This window comes from Maniola jurtina, chromosome 20 (genome assembly GCF_905333055.1).
Source record: "Maniola jurtina chromosome 20, ilManJurt1.1, whole genome shotgun sequence".
Lineage (NCBI taxonomy): Eukaryota > Metazoa > Arthropoda > Insecta > Lepidoptera > Nymphalidae > Maniola > Maniola jurtina.
This window is the reverse complement of record NC_060048.1, coordinates 5,346,469-5,370,326: the sequence shown is the minus strand read 5'-3', so window position 1 is coordinate 5,370,326 and position 23,858 is coordinate 5,346,469. Positions and strand designations below refer to the sequence as shown.

At 39.0% G+C, this 23,858-nt stretch overlaps 1 protein-coding gene across 1 annotated transcript in view; it reads left to right on the top strand.

The window, feature by feature from the left end:
* The window catches only part of LOC123875461 (growth arrest-specific protein 1-like), a 36,774-nt gene extending 14,567 nt beyond the window's left edge, over positions 1-22,207 (top strand). Inside the window, exons 2-3 of the mRNA XM_045921295.1 lie at positions 3,674-3,910; positions 18,555-22,207. Of these exons, the coding sequence (XP_045777251.1) occupies positions 3,677-3,910; positions 18,555-19,049 (729 nt within the window). The 5' untranslated portion in view covers positions 3,674-3,676 and the 3' untranslated portion in view covers positions 19,050-22,207. The remainder of the gene's footprint in view (positions 1-3,673; positions 3,911-18,554) is intronic.
* The last annotated feature ends 1,651 nt before the right edge of the window (positions 22,208-23,858 follow it).

The following is a 23,858-nucleotide window of genomic DNA, read 5'->3' as shown; positions in this document are numbered from 1 at the left end:
AAGCAGCATAAATATAAAGCAAAACAACCTATCTAAGATTCCCTGTGTGTTCTACCCCGGCACTACCTGACATTGTAACGTTTGCTCAATCAGTTATCGCTTAACGACACGCCATAATGATGCGCGCGGGAACACGCGTGTTTGACTTACTGTTTAGCATTACACTGTGCGCATGCCGTGCTACACGGATTTTCATTTTCTGCTCATTATTTAGTGGGATTCTTTGGATAGAGGCCGTTCCTTTTCTACAAAACCCAAGGGATAAGGACTTTTTCTAAAGGGGAGATATTTGATTTAACTTGAAATAGGTACTACTTAACTTTAGTAAAAACTTGACTTGTGGGTGAAGTTCTTTGCTTGGTCAGAAAACTATGTACCTGTATGTCGAAATTCGTAAAGAAGATGTGTGACGTCAATAGGAACGAATCGATTTGATTTGATATATGGAATACCCATCCGGCATCAGTTTTCCCCTCCACTTAATAGTTACCTATAGGTTCAGGATGTAGTCCAACCAAAGAGTGAATAGGCACTTTTTAAGCAAGCGCATTTTATCTTAGGCCAGCTGGTCTGATTGCAGCCAAGCGCTAAACTATAAATTTAAGAAAACCTACCTCTTCTTCTCTCTGGGCTGGTTTTCGCACTTAAAGAAAATCCTACCTCCTATATGTATAAAAGAAATGAAAATTTTGATTTTAATCAAATACTTAACTTTTTTAAAAGGACACGCCGTATATTGACCGAGTGCAAGCAATTATTGCTTTTCACACGTGCATGCTAACCGTCCATTTGAGAGTGGAAATGTCGCGCCGTTTCTCCGATCTTGATTTAGAAGCTAAATACATAAGATACACATTACTGATTACACACCCATGTATGGGGCCGCATACTTTTTAACCCCCGACCCAAAAAGAGGGGTGTTATAAGTTTGACGTGTGTATCTGTGTATCTGTCAGTGGCATCGTAGCTCCTAAACTAATGAACCGATTTTAATTTAGTTTTTTTTTTGTTTGAAAGGTGGCTTGATCTAGAGTGTTCTTAGCTATAATCCAAGAAAATTGGTTCAGCCGTTTGAAAGTTATCAGCTCTTTTCAAGTTACTGTAACCTTCACTTGTCGGGGGTGTTATAAATTTTTAATTTATACTTGTTATCATTATGTAGGTATTTATACTCTCTTTCTTTCGTGCCTCACGACGCGGCCACTTCTCCGAAGTTCCAAGCTAGGAATGTGAGATGCAACTTCTCGATTTAGATTCTTATGGTTACGCCCATGTTTTGAGTCGAATAGTTTTCATCACTCTATCTCTCACGACAGCATTTCTCCGAAGTTCCAACATCCAACCTACGAGGTAAGCGAGACGCGACTTGCAAGTCACGATTATTAACAAACCGTGAAAAAATGTTTTCTAAGATTATATTATTGAAACTTTAAATCAACTTAAAATACTTACCATTTAATTAACAAACAAAACGAAACGTACGCTTATCTCGAGCTACCGTGGACAAAAGGAATATGTTAACATAATTTTAAGTCTTATTCGATGGTAATAAAGGCGTCGTTAGCACCTGCACCAGGTACCAATTGTTATTGTAATGTAACACTTGGAGTGGAGGCGAGGTGGACATCTTAAGTTGTCACGTTGTTTTCTTTTGCCATTGGGCTCTTGGACGGGCGACGACCCTGTGCATCTTTATTTGCTAGGGCTGTCCAAAACAATATTTTAATTACAATTTATAGCAATATCTTTGCTGTGCTTTATACAGAGCTATATTTCGTCTAGCAACACGCGCGCTTGAGAAGTAGCCCATACAATATATAATATAATAATAATAGCATACAAATGTGGGTACTTTGGTTCTTATTTGAATATACAATATGTATGCAAAAGTTCTAGAAAGGAATTATGTTAACCGGTTCAAAGATGTGAAACTTAGAGCCAGGGTAACTTTAAACCCGCTACAGAGCGGATTTTTACAGAGATTTTCTAAAAATGAAATGTTATTTTAATACAAAACGATGAATTAAACAATCTTAAAATACCACTAACACCAAAAGTTCTAGCTACAAGTTTTTTTTTAAATTATATAGACTAGCGCTTGGCTGCAATCAGACCTGCTAGCAAGTGATGATGCAGCCTAAGATGGAGTGCGCTTGCCTAGAAGTTTCCCTAGTCGGATTATAGTTTTTTCAACTTTTTTTTTCTCTATATTGTTACAACGTGCTGGTACAAAAAAATATTATTTGTTATAAATATTATATCCAGGAATGTGACAACCCTAAAGCGTTCCGGTTAACGTGTAAGTTAGTAGCGAGTGTGGAGAGTACGTGACGCGATTCTGTTTGTTTACCATACCTGCTGCCAAGTGGGCAGGATGGAGATCAGTTAGAATTAAGCTCTAAACAGATACAACGGACGCTGGCAGCTTCATGGCTGGGAGGCACGAAGTCTTAAGTCTTTAGTAGCAGATGCTAAATCCATACTATTCACACTAATATTTTAAATGCGAAAGTGTTTTTATCCCGGAAAAGCAAAGATTTTCCACGGAATTCTTAAAGGCCCATCCGTTTAACCGATTTATTATGAAATTTGGTACTGAGGTAGCTTGCATCCCGGAAATAGAAACTTTTCATCCTGGTAAAGCAAAGAGTTCCCATGGGATTTTAAAAAAAACCTAAATCCACGCGGACGAAGTCGCGGGCATCATCTAGTTAGTAATAATTAGCACAAATTAAGTTAAACTAAATTAACAAGTAAAAACTGAACCACGCATATGTATCTTTACATAATAATTATATAAGTATATACACTCCAAACTGTTATAAATTATGCATAACATTAGCTGTAAGCTGCGTTCAATTAATATGGTAATACTTAGTAACTTTCGTAAAAGCTTGTTAAACCAGCTTGAATTAAACAAGTTTTACTTAGATTGCATAACTCCCTAATACATTACAATATTAAGATATTATCAAGGCGCAGAATTTCTGATCTTATCATATAAATTAGCTATGTAAATAATGAAGTAAGTTTCTCTTATTTTAATAAAGCTCTTCGTAAAAGCTCTGAAACTAATCAAAAGGTTTGATTTATTTAAAAACAATTCGAGTTTATAATAAAGATGTAAAGTAAGCTCTCATTTTAGTAAAGCTCGAATTAAGTAAAAGCCCACTAACAAGAAAATTGGATGAAATAAAATATAGGTATAAGAAAAACTGAAGGTTTTACCATATTATCACTTGTAGTTTATGTACTGCATTTACTTTATCGTATTTCTGAGGGGACACTATACTTATTGTAAATAATAATCTTTGAAAATAAATGGTAATACGCGAATGTATCTGAAAGCAAAAATAAAAGGACAAACTCTGTTGTATTGAATTGAATTTTCAACTGTAAAAGTTTATTATTTAAGTAATGCATATTGCATATATATTTCAACTTTTTTGTACATATATTATATTGCAACTCACATAGGTACCTAGGGATATTTTTTTACCCGACTGCGGGAAAGCCAAAAGGAAGGGTTATTACTCAACAAGCTATGTGATACAGATACAGGTAGGCTTTGACCCTTTCAAAACTACCCACTTTTGGAGTACAAAAGAAGTGTTCACTTATCGTTACCTAATCGAAAGATAATGTATGTTGATAAGTTTTGTGTTGTCCCCAGGTGATGTGGTGGCTACTGGCGCTGGCATGTCTGACGGCATGCGTCGGCGCAGGTGGCACGCCGTGCGAGGAGGCCCGCATGCGTTGCGCGTACCGGACAGGCTGCGGGGCCGCCCTCAACAACTACATGTACCTTTGCAATGAGGTGCTGACCAAGCCTGCCAGCTCGTGCCCCAACGAGTGCGGTCATGCGCTGATAGCCCTCACTTCCACTGAAGAGGGGAAGGAGCTCATGAATGTAAGTTGAAATCAACAATCAGGTCCTTTCCTAAAGCTTTATTGGTAGACTAGTGTTTTGCTCGGTGCGCGAGCTGCTAAAGCAGCTCGCGTGACGTGGGTATGTTAACTTTTTTATATTTAGTAACCCAATTTATTTATTAAGATACACAATTCACCACAAAAACCCACAAAACGACACCCATATCAATTTTTTTCTTAAAAAGTGCATGTCCGCCATCTTGGATTTCAAAATAAATGTCATTATCAAAATCAGCACCCTGGAAAACCCTGAAAACGACATCCATATCATTTTTTGTAAAAACGGGGTGGTTGAGGTTAATAAAGTAGGTTGCGTGGGTGCGCGGACCACTAAAGTGGTCCGCGAGCATGCGGGGTTTGTTCCACCGAGTAGACCTTCGGACTCTGATCATCTTTTGCCAAGAAACCACTCTTCCATCTTTTATAGCCTCCGAGATAGACACCGACGAAATTTGTACGGCGGCCATCTTGTTTTTCCAAAATTTTCCACTTTTTCTATTAATCGTTTACTACATTCTTCAAAGATTGTGAGTTTCAACGAAATCGGTTAGAAAACAAAAGAGTTGCAAAAATCACGTCGGTCGCCATCTTGTTTTTCTGAAATGTCATAATTTTTCCCTACTCGCCTCCCCCACCCGAACACATCTCCCCTACATTATCGTATCGTTTTCCGTCTCTTTCTAGGAGAATGAGACATTCAATATTCGCCATACAAAATGTATGGGAAAAAAAAATCCGCCATTTTGAATTTTTTTTCTATTCATCGAGTAGACCTTCGGATCCTGATCACCTTTTGCCAAGAAACCGCACCTCCATCTTTTATACCCTCCGAGCTGGACGCCGGCGAAATTTGTATGGCGGCCATCTTTTCTTCGCCATTTTGAATTTTTTTTCAGCTTTTTGGCAATTGGATGACGTCATGAATGACATTTGGTCGAGCACCCCCTACCTATCTTCAATACCTTGAGCGGACCCTTCACCCGTCTCCGACATCCTCGATCATCAGCTATTTCCAAATTTTTCCTCGATTTTTTTTTTGTTTTCTATACGAAACCATCAGTGAAAAAAAATAATTTCATACAAAATTTTACAGGAGGAGTTTTTGGGGAAAATCTCGAAAATCTCCCCAAAAGTGGCAACACTGTTTACATATTTCGATACTGCTGGTTGAGTCACACAATCGATTGATATATGTCGACTTTCCAAAATGTTACCAACTGCCTCAAAAACGTGGTCAAAATTTCGAAAAATAAAAAAAAATACAAAATGGCCGCCAACTCGTTTCACAGAAAAAATTTACACGGTTTCATAATTTTCCTATTAACTACAGGATATACCGCTACCGATGACGTTTCAATCTTTCCTCTCGCTCGCACCCACGCGAAAGGGGATACCGTGAAAAAGACCGTGTCGAAAATCACTTTTTCTTTGATAAATTCCAGTGTTGCCAGTCTCCGGCGACAAAAATACCCAAATGTCATTTGTACGAGCAAAACACGTAATCGCTCATACTCGGATTTTGCTAAAAGTGCGTATTTCGATTTTTTACAATTTCCCGAAAATCTTGAAATTTCCCTAAAAGTGGGGTAATTTTTTTCCTCCAATCTATACCCCGAGTCTATACGTACAATCGCTTCATAGAAACCGAATCGCTCCGATGTTGCCAACTTTGAGATATTTAACTTTTAAAATTGCGTTTTTTCGTACCTCGAACAAAACGGCCTCCATGACAGCCGCCATCTTGAATTTTTAAAAACCACTCCCGTTCTGTCAAAATACAGGATAATCGTGGGCGAAACCAGAAAAAATAATTATCCTCGATTACCCCGTTTCGGATCTGTGGCGCCGCGGTTCGAGGTCGAAAAATCAAAAATTTTAAAACGCTACGGCTCAGCCGCCATCTTGTTTTTCCAATTTTTTCCACATTTTTTGTTAACCGTTTACTACTTTCTTTAAAGATTGTAAAATTCGATGAAATCGGTTGGAAAACAACGGAGCTGCAAAAATCACATCGGCCGCCATCTTGTTTTTCCGAAATGTCATAATTTTTCCCCAGTCGACTCCCCCATCCGAACACAACTCCCCTTCATCACTATATCATTTTCCGTCTCTTTCTAGGAGAACAATTATGTCAATGAGTCAGTGAGTCAGTGGTAATCGAGCTATATATAGTATAACTAGCTTTTGCTCGGTGCGCGAGCTGCTAAAGCAGCTCGCGTGACGTGGTAAGGTTAACTTTATTTTATAAAACCAAATTGATTTATTAAGATACATAATTCACCCCGAAAAAACCCATAAAATGACAGGCATTTCTATTTTTTGTAGAAAATGTAAGTCCGCCATCTTGGATTTAAAAATAAATGTCATTATCAAAATCAGCACCCTGGAAAACCCTGAAAACGACATCCATTTTATTTTTTGTAGATTAGGATAATAATTTAGTAGGGTGCGTGGGTGCGCGGACCACTAAAGTGGTCCGCGAGCATGCAGAGATTGTTTCACAATTAGACCTTCGGACGCTGATCATCTTTTGCCAAGAAACCACTCTTCCATCTTTTATAGCCTCCGAGATAGACACCGACGAAATTTTTACGGCGGCCATCTTGTTTTTCCAAAATTTTCCACTTTTTCTATTAATCGTTTACTACATTCTTCAAAGATTGCGAGTTTCAACGAAATCGGTTGGAAAACAAAAGAGTTGCAAAAATCATATAGGCCGCCATCTTGTTTTTCTGAAATGTCATAATTTTCCCCTACTCATATCGCGCATCCGAACATATCTCCCGTACATCAATGTATCGTTTTCCGTCTCTTTCTAGGAGAATGAGACATTGAATATTCGCCATACATTTTCTATGGGAAAATAAATTCCGCCATTTTGAATTTTTTTTCTATTCATCGAGTAGACCTTCGGACCCTGATCATCTCTTGCCAAGAAACCTCACTTCCATCTTTTATACCCTCCGAGCTGGACACCGGCGAAATTTGTATGGCGGCCATCTTTTCTTCGCCATTTTGAATTTTTTTTCAGCTTTTTGGCAATTGGATGACGTCATGAATGACATTTGCTCGAGCACCCCCCGCCTATCTTCAATACCTTAAGCGGGCCCTCCACCCGTCTCCGAAACCCTCAATCATCAGCTCTCTCCATAATTTTGGCTTACTAAGTTTTTGTTCTCTATACGACACCATCAGTGGAAAAAAAATTTTTCATACAAAATTTTACAGGAGTTTCTTAGTTGAAAATCTCGAAAATCTCCCCAAAAGTGGCAACACCGGTTGCATATCTCCATACTGCCAGCCGAGATACACAATCGATTCATACATATTGACTTTCCAAAATGTTGCCAACTGCCTCAAAAACGTGATCAAAATTTCGAAAAATTAAAAAAAATACAAAATGGCCGCCAACTCGTTTCGCAGAAATAAATTACATCGTTGTACAACTTTTCCAATAACTACAGGATATACCGCTCCCGATGACGTTTCAATCTCTCATCTCGCTCGCACCCACGCGAAACGATCGCCCCTAAAAAAAGACCACGTCGAAAATCACTTTTTCTTTGATAAATTCCAGTGTTGCCAGTCTCCGGCGACAAAAATATCCAAATGTCATTGTTACGAGCAAAACACATAATCGCTCTTACTCGGATTTTGCAAAAAGTCCTTATTTCGTTTTTTTACAATTTCCCGAAAATCTTGAAATTTCCCTAAAAATGGGGTAATTTTTTCCCACCGATCTATACCTCGAGTCTATACGTACAACCGCTTCATAGAAGCCGAATCGCTCCGATGTTGCCAACTTTGAGATATTTAACTTTTAAAATTGCGTTTTTTCGTACCTCGAACAAAACGGCCGCCATGACAGCCGCCATCTTGAATTTTTAAAAATCACTCCCGTTCTGTCAAAATACAGGATAATTGTGGGCGAAACACGAAAAAATAATTATCCTCGACTACCCCGTCTCGGATCTGTGGCGCCGCGGTTCGGGGTCGAAAAATCAAAATTTTGAAAACGCTACGGTTTGGCCGCCATCTTGTTTTTTCAATTTTTTCGACATTTCCCATTAATCGTTTACTACTTTCTTTGAAGTTTACAAAATTCAACAAAATCAGTTGGAATACAAAAGAGCTGCAAAAATCACGTCGGCCGCCATCTTGTTTTTCCGAAATGTCATAATTTTTCCCCAGTCGGATTCCCCACTCGAACACATTTCCCCTACATCATTATATCATTTTCCGTCTCTTTCTAGGAGAACAATTATGTCAATGAGTCAGTCAGTCAGTGGTAATTGAGCTATATATAGTATAACTAGTGTTTCGCTCGGTGCGCGAGCTGCTAAAGCAGCTCGCGTGACGTGGTAAGGTAAACTTTATTATATAAAACCAAATTGATCTATTAAGATACATAATTCACCCCGAAAAAACCCATAAAATGACAGGCATTTCTATTTTTTGTAGAAAATGTAAGTCCGCCATCTTGGATTTGAAAATTAATGTCATTATCAAAATCAGCACCCTGGAAAACCCTGAAAACGACATCCATATTATTTTTTGTAGATTAGGATAATAATTTAGTAGGGTGCGTGGGTGCGCGGACCACTAAAGTGGTCCGCGAGCATGCAGAGTTTGTTCCACTGAGTAGACCTTCGGACCCTAATCATCTTTTGCCAAGAAACCACTCTTCCATCTTTTATATTCTCCGAGATAGACACCGACGAAATTTGTACGGCGGCCATCTTGTTTTTCCAAAATTTTCCACTTTTTCTATTAATCGTTTACTACATTCTTCAAAGATTGCGAGTTTGAACGAAATCGGTTGGAAAACAAAGGAGTTGCAAAAATCATATAGGCCGCCATCTTGTTTTTCTGAAATGTCATAATTTCTCCCTACTCGCCTCCCCCACCCGAACACATCTCCCCTACATTATCGTATCGTTTTCCGTCTCTTTCTAGGAGAATGAGACATTCAATATTCGCCATACAAAATGTATGGGAAAATAAATTCCGCCATTTTGATTTTTTTTTCTATTCATCGAGTAGACCTTCGGATCCTGATCACCTTTTGCCAAGAAACCACACTTTCATCTTTTATACCCTCCGAGCTGGACACCGGCAAAATTTGTATGGCGGCCATCTTTTCTTCGCCATTTTGAATTTTTTTTCAGCTTTTTGGCAATTGGATGACGTCATAAATGACATTTGGTCGAGCACCCCCCACCTATCTTCAATACCTTGAGCGGACCCTTCACCCGTCTCCGACATCCTCGATCGTCAGCTATTTCCAAATTTTTCCTCGATTTTTTTTTTGTTTTCTATACGAAACCATCAGTGAAAAAAAATTTTTCATACAAAATTTTACAGGAGGAGTTTTTGGGGAGAATCTCGAAAATCTCCCCAAATGTGGCAACACTGTTTACACATTTCGATACTGCTGGTTGAGTCACACAATCGATTGATACATGTCGACTTTCCAAAATGTTGCCAACTGCCTCAAAAACGTGATCAAAATTTCGGAAAATTTGAAGAAAATACAAAATGGCCACCAACTTTTTTTGCAGAAGCAAATTAGATAATTTTACAACTTTCCCATTAACTACAGGATATACCGCTCCCGATGACGTTGCAATCTCTCCTCTCGCTCGCACCCACGCGAAACGATCGCCCCTGAAAAAAGACAATGTCGAAAATCACTTTTTCTTTGATAAATTCCAGTGTTGCCAGTCTTCGGCGACAAAAATACCCAAATGTCATTTGTACGAGCAAAACACGTAATCGCTCATACTCGGATTTTGCAAAAAGTCCGTATTTCGATTTTTTTCAATTTCCCGAAAATCTTGAAATTTCCCCAAAAAATGGGGTAATTTTTTTCCTCATATCTATACCTCGAGCCTATACGTACAATCGCTTGATAGAAGTCGAATCGCTCCGATGTTGCCAACTTTGAGATATTTAACTTTTAAAATTGCGTTTTTTCGTACCTCTAACATAATGGCCGCCACGACAGCCGCCATCTTGAATTTTTAAAAACCACTCCCATTCCGTCAAAATTCAGGATAATCATAGACGAAACCAGAAAAAAAATATTATTATCGATTTCCCGTTTCGGATCTGTGGCGCCGCGGTTCGGGGTCGAAAAATCAAAATTTTGAAAACGCTACGGTTCGGCCGCCATCTTGTTTTTTCAACCTTTTTCGACATTTCCCATTAATCGTTTACTACTTTCTTCAAAGATTGCAAAATTCAACGAAATCGGTTGGAAAACAACGGAGCTGCAAAAATCACGTCGGCCGCCATCTTGTTTTTCCGAAAAGTCATAATTTTTCCCCAGAGGGTTCCCGAATCCAAACACATCTCCCCTACATCACTATATCATTTTCCTTCTCTTTCTAGGAGAACAATTATGTCAATGAGTCAGTGAGTCAGTCAGTGGTAATCGAGCTATATATAGTATAACTAGTATTTTGCTCGGTGCGCGAGCTGCTAAAGCAGCTCGCGTGACGTGGTTGGGTTAACTTTATTATACTAAACTAAATTTATTTATTAAGATACAAAATTCACCGCGAAAACACCATAAAACGACACCCATATCGATTTTTTTCTTAAAAAATGCATGTCCGCCATCTTGGATTTCAAAATAAATGTCATTATCATAATCAGCACCCTGGAAAACCCTGAAAACGACATCCATATCATTTTTTGTAAAAACGGGGTAGTTGAGGGTAATAAAGTAGGGTGCGTGGGTGCGCGGACCACTAAAGTGGTCCGCGAGCATGCAGAGTTTGTTCCACCGAGTAGACCTTCGGACCCTGATCATCTTTTGCCAAGAAACCATTCTTCCATCTTTTATAGCCTCCGAGATAGACACCGACGAAATTTGTACGGCGGCCATCTTGTTTTTCCAAAATTTTCCACTTTTTCTATTAATCGTTTACTACATTCTTCAAAGATTGCGAGTTTCAACGAAATCGGTTGGAAAACAAAAGAGTTGCAAAAATCATATAGGCCGCCATCTTGTTTTTCTGAAATATCATAATTTTTCCCTACTCATATCGCGCTTCAAAACATATCTCCCCTACATTATCGTATCGTTTTCCGTCTCTTTCTAGGAGAATGAGACATTCAATATTCGCCATACAAAATGTATGGGAAAATAAATTCCACCATTTTGAAATTTTTTTCTATTCATCGAGTAGACCTTTGGATCCTGATCCTCTTTTGCCAAGAAACCGCACCTCCATCTTTTATACCCTCCGAGCTGGACGCCGGCGAAATTTGTATGGCGGCCATCTTTTCTTCGCCATTTTGAATTTTTTTTCAGCTTTTTGGCAATTGGATGATGTCATGAATGACATTTGGTCGAGCACCCCCCACCTATCTTCAATACCTTGAGCGGACCCTTCACCCGTCTCCGAAACCCTCAATCATCACCTCTTTCCATAATTTTGGCTTACTAAGTTTTTGTTTTCTATATAACACCATCAGTGAAAAAAAAATTTTTCATACAAAATTTTACAGGAGTTTCTTAGTTGAAAATCTCGAAAATCTCCCCAAAAGTGGCAACACCAGTTGCATATTTCGATACTGCCAGCCGAGATACACAATCGATTCATACATATTGACTTTCCAAAATGTTGCCAACTGCCTCAAAAACGTGATCAAAATTTCGAAAAATTAAAAAAAATACAAAATGGCCGCCAACTCGTTTTGCAGAAATAAATTACATCGTTGTACAACTTTTCCAATAACTACAGGATATACCGGTCCCGATGACGTTTCAATCTCTCCTCTCGCTCGCACCCACGCGAAACGATCGCCCCTGAAAAAAGACCACGTCGAAAATCACTTTTTCTTTGATAAATTCCAGTGTTGCCAGTCTCCGGCGACAAAAATACCCAAATGTCATTTATACAATCAAAACACGTAATCGCTCATACTCGGATTTTGCGAAAAGTCCGTATTTCGATTTTTTACAATTTCCCGAAAATCTTGAAATTTCCCTAAAAATGGGGTAATTTTTTCCCACCGATATATACCTCGAGTCTATACGTACAACCGCTTCATAGAAGCCGAATCGCTCCGATGTTGCCAACTTTGAGATATTTAACTTTTAAAATTGCGTTTTTTCGTACCTCTAACAAAACGGCCGCCGCGACAGCCGCCATCTTGAATTTTTTAAAACCACTCCCGTTCTGTCAAAATACAGGATAATCGTGGGCGAAACACGAAAAAATAGTTATCCTCGACTACCCCGTCTTGGATCTGTGGCGCCGCGGTTCGGGGTCGAAAAATGAAAATTTTGAAAACGCTACGGCTCGGCCGCCATCTTGTTTTTCCAATTTTTTCTACATTTTCTGTTAACCATTTACTACATTCTTTAATAGTTGCAAGTTTGAACGGAGTCCCTTAAAAAACAAAGGAGCTGCAAAAATCACCTCGGCCGCCATCTTGTTTTTCCGAAATGTCATAATTTTTCCCCAGAGGACTCCCGAATCCGACCACATCTCCCCTACATCATTATATCATTTTCCGTCTCTTTCTAGGAGAACAATTATGTCAATGAGTCAGTCAGTGAGTGAGTGGTAATCGAGCTATATATAGTATAATTCATGGCCAATAAACACCTGCCTGTGATGATTTGTGACAACAATATGTATCTTAGCAATGAGCTGCTGATTAAGTCTGCTAGCTTGTGCCCCAAGGTGTATGGACTATGGTCAGGCATGGCAAGGGAAAGCGGGAAAAAGAGAGATGAAGCAATCCTTTGCCTAAGCCCTTACGAAGTCTGTAATAGTTCCCATTGTTATACCGTCCTTACTTCGTTGCCAAACAAAAAGCACGGCCAACTTATTCGTAGGCCATGGTATTGCCAATAAGCATATTCAGACCAAGAATGCCTATATGAACTGCTAACTTTAAAAGTCTTTACTTTGCCTCCTCTCTCTGTTCTGTCTGTCTGCTCTCCTCTTTAGTTATAAAATTTTTACCGTAAAAACCTCACAAGTCGTCTCTTGTGTGAGTCGTCAAGTATTGCGTCTCTTGAATGTTCTTCCATAATACCATGGATGTATAAATACCTACATAGCTGATTACATAAAATTATGTAGGAGTTCCTGTATGGTAATTTGTACACATTGTTGGAACCAAATCAAAATATCCCCTTTAAACAAAGTGCATCTCATTCATGTTTATAAATCGTGGAGCCGTGGCAAAGGTCGTATTTGCTACAATAACTTTTCATCATCACTTGTTTACAACGTCTTTCTCAATTGAGGGAGGCGACCGAATTATGATGAACCTCCATTCAAAGCAGTTTATGTAATCGTGGTAATAAGCATGTCGGGCAAGGGAGGTCTTTTTATGGTGGTATGGTTTGGTACAGACGCCACGCAATAAAATCTAATTTAGACGTCAGATTTGTCGGACACGACGCGGACGCTTCGCCATCATTGCTGAGGGTCGCGGTTGACGACCTCTCAGTGTAGGAATTCTCACTACCTTGTTATATCGGCAAGCTTTTCGATGGTATTTAACCCCCGACCCAAAAAGAGGGGTGTTATAAGTTTTACGTGTGTATCTGTGTGTCTGTCTGTGGCATCGTAGCTCCTAAACGAATGAATTTAGTTTTTTTGGTTTGAAAGGTGGCTTGATCGAGAATGTTCTTAGCTATAATCGAAGAAAATCGGTTTAGCCGTTTGAAAGTTATCGGCTCAGCTTTTCTAGTTTTCTTATAGAGGTTTTTCTGTCGGGGGTTTTTTAAATTTTAAGTTATAAATAATAAATACATTGTTATTTAAGTCTAATGTCATTAACAAAAACAGGTATTTTTAATCACATACAGCTACGAAGAAAGATTAAAAAATTGTAAAGTAAGCTTTTTACACGTGTAACGCAAATATTACATTAAACTTTTAAAAGATAAAAGCATGTGCGTGATATAGATAGTGGAAATCAATTATACTACCTATAAGGTCTTTTTACTCCAAGTTTAATGAAAATCGGTCAGCTCAAACCTTGTGCTGACCATCCGTGTAGGGACTGAGTAATGGGTACATATTACTTATTTAATATTTTATAGCATTTATATCCAACTGACCTAGGCCTCGACTGTTGAAAAGCCTTATTTTTTTTTTCAACGCATCTGTCTTTCTATAAATTAAATATTCATTACATTTCGTAATGCCATCTGCTTCAGTATCAGACTCGTTTCAGACCACCAACATGACACAAAATAGTAATGGCAATAAAAACCTATGGTGAGATTAAGTACTTGATGACATTAATGGTACCAGAATTATGTGCTGGTAAATATCATGACGACCGAAGAGAACCTGATACCACATACTGATACTTCTCTCATAATAATAATATATTAAACAAGCACATTAGGTACTAATATTTACCTAGATACTCATACATTGTAAATCTACTCAAGCGAAGCTGGGACAGATCAGCTAGGCTGTACAATCCATACTCATATTATTATAAATGCGAAAGTGTGTCTATTTGTCTGTTTGCTAGATTTTCACGGCCCATTCGTTTTACCGATACAGAGATACAGAGATACTCGTAGTTTACATTCAGGAGATGGATACAGACTACTTTTTAAGCCGGAAAATCAAAGAGAACCTTTAGGGATTCAAAAAAATTAAATCGTGGACTAAGTCTCAAGCAACATCTAGTAACTTCATACCTACACATCAAGCTCAAACCGCTTGGTCTAAAACCTTGCAGAGATGAAATGATTTTGAGCATATTTTGACGGAATCTTTAAAACATAAATCTACGGGGAAGAAGCCGCGCGAAAAAGTTAGTCAAAGCATGATTAGCATGGCTAATATTTTTATAAAAAAAAAAAGTTCAAATCTTCCGAAAAAATTTATTCCGGTCGGTTTTTAAGGAAACGCTGGTATTATCGTGAACCGGTCGGGTTGATTATGTCGTTGTAACGCTTTGATTATGGTGGTGCGTTGGGCAATGTGTATCGAAGGCAGGGCCGGCTCGGGCATAAAGCCAAACTGGGCAACCGTCTATAGGGCGCTGGAATTTGGGGGGGGGGGGGCATGGCGACGATTTTTTAAAATTCTCTATGGACACCCGGTTGACCACAATCTGGGACAATCACATCACGTCTGGTTGACATCAAATCACAAGATGGGACGCGATTACCTAGAAGATGCCTATGCCAGATGTGTTTTGATTGGCAAGGGCGGTAAGCTGGCGCTTCTCTTCTGTGCGTAAATTACTATCTATTACTGTCTACTATATCTACGTGAGTAAGCATCGTTTCTGTAAAATTCAAGAAACATGCTTGTGGGAAATTCGACGCATTGTACCGCCTTCAAAGCCTGGACAATAGAAAATTTAATGTCGCTTTAACAAAACGGTTTCTTGTCTTGAGTTGTTCAAGTAAATTATTTGAATGGTCATTTGCGTTTTACTTTCTTGAGAATTTTTTGTCTCAAGGGGCGCGTCTAATTCGCCTAGGGCGCAAATGTTCTTGGGCCGGCGCTGATCGAAAGGTAAGGAAGGCAAAGCGGCCGCGCAGCCTTGAGATTTGACGTCTTGATCGGGACCTACCACAGCGCGCGTTCTTGCGCAGGTGTTGTAGCTAGTGTTGCCAGGTGAGGCGTTCGTAAAAATGGGACCGGAATTTGGGGGAAGCAATTTAGGCAGTATCACCAAAATTGCTTAAATACAATTCTGGGACCCGGCAATTTCAAGATAACGGATGGAAAGCTAATTCTAAGATATGGATAGTTGTTGTAAATCAATATGAATAAAGAAATCGTTCTGACTGATTGATTGACTGACTGATCTAACAACGCATAGTCTAGAAATCCTAGACCGTTGGGGTTAGAAACTTGAAATTTTGACAGTAGATTTGTTTTATGACTTAGGTACGTACCCACCTCAGTAACCTTTGTCCATTTTATTAATAGTTTTTTGACAGCTCACGCCCATGAAGTTTCGTATTGTTTAAGTTAATATTTCATATAAATATATAATACTGTATGTACTTCATGGACGGGTACCGCCCCTTTAGTGATGTGCCACACATACTTAACGGCTACAAAAGTAATTGGCTACCCGTGCAAAGCCGGGACATATCAATTTTATCTATTCTAGTAACTGATATAAAACAGAGTAGGTACAAAAATTCTAAAATTCTCTAGTCTCATGCGGACTTGCAACGTGAGATTTCTCAAAATGCCTATCCCTGGAATCAGGACGTCCCGAAAAACTAACACAAAATCTGGAAACACTAGTTGCCGCCTCCCAACAAAAAATATAGCGTAAGACGGAGGCTACTCTTTTATTTATCTGTACCATCGACATACAGGACCATAAATCGGCATTTAATTAAACGTTACCGTCAAAAGAGGTTAATTAGTTCCATAGCGAATGTTCGAATAACTCAAATGTTTCGTCCATTTTTTAAATTAGTTCCCTTCAGTCCACGATTAAAGAATTTTATAGCTAAACCTCGTGATAATAAGGATTATTATTTAAAACGCCGTTTCACAGCTGCGTTCAAGTGTCCTCGTCTCAGTCGCTAATCTGATTAGAAATGGACTAGAACGAATGCTGATAGTTTACGAATTCGGTTAATCGATAGGTAGGTACCTCTAACAGTAAAAATAAATTAATAGTTGGATTAATACGGATTACCTGTTAATTACTACAAATAAAATAACATAGATATTTTTATTCGTAGGTCTAGGTACTGAACCTCGTAGTTTTTAGGGTTCCGTAAGTATCACGCAAGCAAGCGCAAGTGCGTAAACTACGTTATAAAAAAATGTATTGGCTGCTTGGAAGGCACTCAACACTCTCAATAGATAATAAACTTATGCTATACAAGCAAATCCTGATGCCTGTATGGACGTATGGTATACAACTCTGGGGGTGTACTAAATCGACCAATGTACAAGTAATACAAAGATTCCAGAACAAAGTACTCAGGGAAATAACAAATGCACCCTGGTATGTAAGAAATCACGATCTCCACAGGGACCTTAAGATAGAGTTCGTATACAAAGTAATTCAAAAGTTCGCAGAGGCTCACCAACATCGACTTCACCATCATGTTAATTTCGAGGCTGTGAAGCTTCTAGATAACCTGGACATAAAAAGAAGACTCAAACGAACCAAGCCGTTCGAACTAGTGTTAAAAAGTGCATAAATGCAGTGATTGTGTAATAGTGTTTGTGCTACTTTATTTTTATCTAGGTCACAATAACATAGTGGACTGTAAGCATATTAGAATAAACTAAGGACAGTTATTGGACTGAAATTAGATTTAGAAATTATTCATAAGTAGAAGTTTAAGCTAGAATAAAATTACTTATTAGCCCATAGGCTAGATTGTAGTAGGAATAAAGCTACCATTATATAATGGAGCTTTATGGTAAGAAAAAAAAAAAAAAAAAAAAAAAAAAGCGCAAGTGCGTGATTTTAACTAGCAGTGTTCTACATAAAAGTGTTTGGTATATCCATTTTGTAAGATAATACGGAACAGTTCGTGTGTGAATCTGACTCGCACTTGGTCGGTTTTTTTAATCTCAAAAGACACCATCCTCATTAGCCTGTTCGCATTCATATTTCACAGGTGCTCGACTTTTAAGAAAGCTCACCACCTCATTTACATCCTCCTTTCTCATCCATCAAGGTCCCACCACTTTCTCGACCTCATGAGTCTAGCATGCTGGAAGTTATCTCATAATAGCTTATCAGTATGCGATTTTCATAACATGCATGCCTTGGTGGTCATCGATTCAGCTATACTATGCTAGTTAATCCTGTCAAACAGAAAGAATGCATTGACCAATGACTAGTATGATATAATATCTCAAAACGACGCATATTTTGTGTCACATATTATAATTTACGGTAATTTCACAACTTTTTATAGAGTCATCACTTCGGATTCGGAGCTGAGATAAGTAATAACGTACGCTGCTCGGATTCTTTGGCATCATAAAAATTGTTTACAGATATTATTATAGCGTGGCAGATTTTACGACTTTCCACATCTTTTCTGAAACTATGTTAATCTATTTTTTAATCGTTTTTATTGGGAAATAGGTAATATTATACATTTACATTTTATTTCCTATTGTATTTGTGGAATTCTTCAATCTTTTACGCCTTTACCTAGTGCTTAGTGATGATACAGTCTAAGATGAGGCTAACTTAGAAGAGGTATAGCAGTTTTATTAAACCCATACCCCTTATCAGTTTCTACGCGGCGTCGTACCAGAACGCTAAATCGCTTGGCGGCACTGCTTTGCAGGTAGAGCAGGTAGTTTGCTACACTCTGTCAGGAATCGAATCCGGGACCTCACGCTTGTAAGTTCGCAGTGCTAACCACTGTGCCAGGGAGGTTATTGAAAAGGAAAGTAGAATACTGATGACCTCAACTAAACGCCAGCATTAATCATCCAAAAAATCAGTCACATGTAATTTGACCAATCCTGTATCATATGTTAGTCCCTTATTTCATAGAAAATAAGTAAACGTTCCATAGAAAATAAATAATAAGTTCCTAATAGTTTTCTACTAAGTTAGTAAACTTAGTAGGAAAAGCTGCGCATTATTTATAAAGTTTTCCTTTGTTTCAGTGTCAATGCGAGGACGAGTACTGTCTGGAAGCAAAGCAAAGGATTGACGTCTGTCGTCCGCAAGTGTTGAGAGGAGCAGCCAACGCCACAGCCTCCTGTCGGCTCTCTCAACTCATCTGCTTAGCAGACGCTCAGTGTGCCACGGCTTTACGATACTACAAGGACCTGTGCAGATCAGTGTATCGAGGCAGAAAGTGCTCCAACAAGTGCCTTAACTCCATACAAATTCTTCGGAAGCAGGAGAAAGCTGCCGCCCTTCAAGCGTGCCATTGCGACGGCAACGAAGATTACGACTGCCCAAAGATGCAGAACAATCTAGCAAGGTTGTGCTTCCACAAACATTCAAAGAATCATACAAAGAACCACGAGAGAGGCTACGAAGAGAAGCATAGGAAACATCACCAACACCAGGTGGTGTCATCCACAAATTCCATTACAATATCGAGTGCATTATTTTTATTTTCTACGTTTTTCACTTCCAAGTACAATACGTGACAGGAAGCTTTGAGGTCTACCTCATATTATAGGATAGATTTAGAATATTATAAACTTTCTAAAGGTCATAATGTAAGATTTTGTAAATATGTATAGATCAGTATTTTAAAGTAATATTATACTTTTGTGTCTTAAATTGAGGTTTTGCAAGGGATTGAATGTTATGAAAGTTGTGTAGGAGAAGTGTGTTTGGTTGTTTAGAGGTATAAAAATATGTTACAGGCGAAGTGAAGCAGGGTGCGCAGAGTACAGACTACCCGGGCAGAATCCACTTTGTATCGAATCCAATGACTGACAAATGTCTAATTTGCAGTAGTAGATATCTATTATTAGTACTGGGTTAAACCTTAGTAGGTAAGAATATCTAATTAGAATGACATATCGAATTAATTTTAAAAGGTTATTTCTTAAGCAAAAACCACTGAAGTGCCACTGGGACTAGGTAGGTAGGTACTTATATTCAATCGAACTTAACTGATTTATTTGATTTTTCCCAGAGTCTATGGAAATAATTGGCTTTAGGAATCGATCCTTGAGCGACAGCTCCAATGGGATCGCTCTAAAGTACAAAACCGTGTTATTATGGTGTAAAAGGTGATTGGAGACATATACCTTAGTTACATTTGTACCACAACATAGTAATTTGCCCAATGCACCGTTACGATTGGGCAGTCCTGACTTTGCACAGACTCCGTAGTTCGTCAGTAACGTAAAAGTTAGATATCCGAATAAAGTTCATAGTGAACGCAATAGCCGCCCACGGGCGCAAGCGCGGGCATCGCGCCCCGCTATAAATACAGCGGCCGCGCCGGTGGTCCGGTGACAAATGCAGGGTTGTTCCTGCCGCGGCGCCACGCCGATTGATCTACGGCTCGGCGCGGTAACGCGACTTGTCAAACAGATGGATATACACTCAGCCACTCTCCATCTCGTTAGCTGGTCGCACACCAATCAGCACGTGCCGTACGCGTCGCACACGCCGAGCGCATTTTCCGTTCCACTGAGATGGACGTTCGAGTCGAGTTTCTGGTGCCAGCGATGTGGCCATAGGGCGGCGAATTAATATACTATGCAAATGTAGGGAATGCTCAGACAAATGCTAGAACGTTATTCGAGCGCAGCAACACTGGCTTTCTAACTGACAGCGGCGTTGGTGTCGCTGCGTTAGAAAGCGTTAGAATGACGTTCCTTACATTCGCTACGTTAATCTGCCGTCTATCGCAACTTCACTGACGCTACAGACGATCGATTCGAAAGTCCACCTAGCATCAGTTTTGCACAGCGATTGCTTTAGCTCAAGTAGTTAAACTTATAGTCTAATGACTGATACATATTTGCATAACTGATATCTGCAGAATTCTTTGCTCTATTACTCAAATATGATGGAATTAACTAACACAGAACTTACCGCCCATGGACGCCTTAGATATAACATAACTTCATACTAGCAAACAAACAAATTCCTTTGGAAACTGACCAATGGCAGATCCTCTGGCACTGGAGGTGTTCATGGGTGGCGGTAATCACTTAACATCAGGTAACCCGCCTGCTTATTATTAAAATCAGTCAGCATTGAAAGCTTAAAGTGTTTTTTAACTACGAGAAGAGACTCGTACAAGCAATATATTTTTTCAGAACTGGAAATGTGAACGGATGAAGTTATTCGTGTTTCAATGCTAACTTCAAATTCATTCAGAATAATTTAGAGGATGCCACTAAGTTCGGCTCTAATGTGCGATCAGTATTAACTCATTAGATCAAAAAGAATGCAATCAAATAGTCAGCGATTAACAAGACACGAGGAAGTGGATGTCTCGAGTGGCTAATTCCGGCGGGCGAAACAAATCTCCTTTCAGTATGTTGGCGCGTTACATATAGGTATGCGGGATGGGATGCCAACATCTTGTTACTTTTTTTTTCGATTTATTTTCTCTGACATCCTCCTTAGATGTTGAGCTTTAAATGCATCATAATATGTAGTTCATTAAGAAATAGCTCGATGAAAATTAAATCGATCTACTGAACTGTTTCCGTGCCTTCTTGGGATGGCTGTAATATTTGGTTTCCTGGAGGTCCACGTTTGATTAATACCGTATATTAGGCTTCATCGTGATCTGAAATGTAGCAAAGCAAAGCGAATCGAGTTGATGTTGGGATGTGATTACTGACAATGAGGCGAGCTAATAGAACATCATGAACTCTGGGATACATTTAGAGGCTTTGAAGTAGAACTTTAACGGATTCTGAACACAGTTAGAGTGTTACTGTAACTGCATTATACTACCAAGTACCAACATTAATATTATATTAACTTGACGACGTCTGCTGTTGAATATGATCCCACACCCGATCCTCAACCTTTCTCATCCAGCCACTTTTCCCTATCCTCTTTCTATCTTTTTCCTCTAGCATTAGATCCGTTTACTTGATTGTGGTTTTCTTCTAGGATTTTCGGCTCTCTCGTCTTTCGACAAGAATATAGGATCGACATTTATAGTCCTTCTACTCTTTCCACTTCCGTAAGTTCTCTTTTTCGTTCGTTCGTTTTTGCAATTATTTTACATTTTAAAGATAAATGTTATCCCTGGAGGCTAGCTACGGTGGTATAAATTATTCGTACCTCGGTGGATTGTCTTGTAACATTATTATTGGTTGCGTGGGTGTAAAACTGGTAGCCTGTCAAATCTAAGTTATAAATAGTATCTTTTCAACAACATCTTTGGCATACCCTGCAAGCATGCAAAGCTTGCTGAATATATATAGTACGCGACAGGTTGAGATGGCAATCAGTGCATGAGGCAGGGGGACGCTTCGCACACCCCACCCCGGTTGCTGTGTGGGGCATCCTCACCCTTGTTGCCATGTCAACCAGTCGCGCACTATACAAAGTATTTCGGTTAGGTGATTAAAGGAAATATTTTTGAGTAGATAGGCATAGAGGGAAGAGGATACATTGTGAATTTGTGATGGCCTCAATAGTCGGTCTATGAAAACACCAATGATTTTGAATGTTTAAAGACTTTGCTGCTTGCTTTCCTGAAAGTAGGTATATCTAATTACTGCATCAAATCAAAACATAGTAATTGAATTAAAGTTTTTCAATAGTCATATTTAAAGTATGTTTTCGTATCATTTTTGTTTTAGTTTGTCACGTATTATATTATACTATATATAGCTCGATTACCACTGACTCACTGACTCACTCATTGACATAATTGTTCTCCTAGAAGGAGACGGAAAATGATATAGTGATGTAGGGGAGATGTGGTCGGATTCGGGAGTCCTCTGGGGAAAAATTATGACATTTCGGAAAAACAAGATGGCGGCCGACGTGATTTTTGCAGCTCCGTTGCTTTTCAACCGATTTTGTTGAATTTTGTAAACTTTAAAGAAAGTAGTAAACGATTAATGGGAAATGTCGAAAAAATTGAAAAAACAAGATGGCGGCCGAACCGTAGCGTTTTCAAAATTTTGATTTTTCGACCCCGAACCGCGGCGCCACAGATCCGAAACGGGAAATTGAAACTTATAATTTTTTTCTGGTTTTGCCCACGATTATCCTTAATTTTGACGGAATGGGGGTAGTTTTTAAAAATTCAAGATGGCGGCTGTCGTGGCGGCCATTATGTTAGAGGTACGAAAAAACGCAATTTTAAAAGTTAAATATCCCAAGGTTGAACACATCGGAGCGATTTGGCTTCTATGAAGCGATTGTACGTATAGGCTCGAGGTATAGATTGGAGGAAAAAAAATACCCCATTTTTTGGGGAAATTTCAAGATTTTCGGGAAATAGAAAAAAATCGAAATACGGACTTTTCGCAAAATCCGAGTATGAGCGATTATGTGTTTTGATCATACAAATGACATTTTGGTATTTTTGTCGCCGGAGACTGGCAACACTGGAATTTATCAAAGAAAAAGTGATTTTCGACACGGTCTTTTTCACGGTATCCCCTTTCGCGTGGGTGCGAGCGAGATGAGAGATTGAAACGTCATCGGGAGCGGTATATCCTGTAGTTAATAGGAAAATTATGAAACAGTGTAAAATCTTTCTGTGAAACGAGTTGGCGGCCATTTTGTATTTTTTTTAATTTTTCGAAATTTTGACCACGTTTTTGAAGCAGTTGGCAACATTTTGGAAAGTCGACATGTATGAATCGATTGTGTGACTCAACCAGCAGTATCGAAATATGTAAACGGTGTTGCCACATTTGGGGAGTTTTTCGAAATTTTCCCCAAAAACTCCTCCTGTAAAATTTTGTATGAAAATTTTTTTTCCATTGATGGTTTCGTATAGAAAATAAAAAAAAAATCGAGGAAAAATTTGGAAATAGCTGATGATCGAGGATGTCAGAGACGGGTGAAGGGTCCGCTCAAGGTATTGAAGATAGGTGGGGGGTGCTCGACCAAATGTCATTCATGACATCATCCAATTGCCAAAAAGCTGAAAAAAAATTCAAAATGGCGAAGAAAAGATGGCCGCCATACAAATTTCGCCGGCGTCCAGCTCGGAGGGTATAAAAGATGGAGGTGCGGTTTCTTGGCAAAAGAGGATCAGGATCCAAAGGTCTACTCGATGAATAGAAAAAAAATTCAAAATGGCGGAATTTATTTTCCCATACATTTTGTATGGCGAATATTGAATGTCTCATTCTCCTGGAAAGAGACAAAAAACGATACGATAATGTAGGCGAGATGTGTTCGGGTGGGGGAGACGAGTAGGGAAAAATTATGACATTTCAGAAAAACAAGATGGCGGCCTATATGATTTTTGCAACTCTTTTGTTTTCCAACCGATTTCGTTCAAA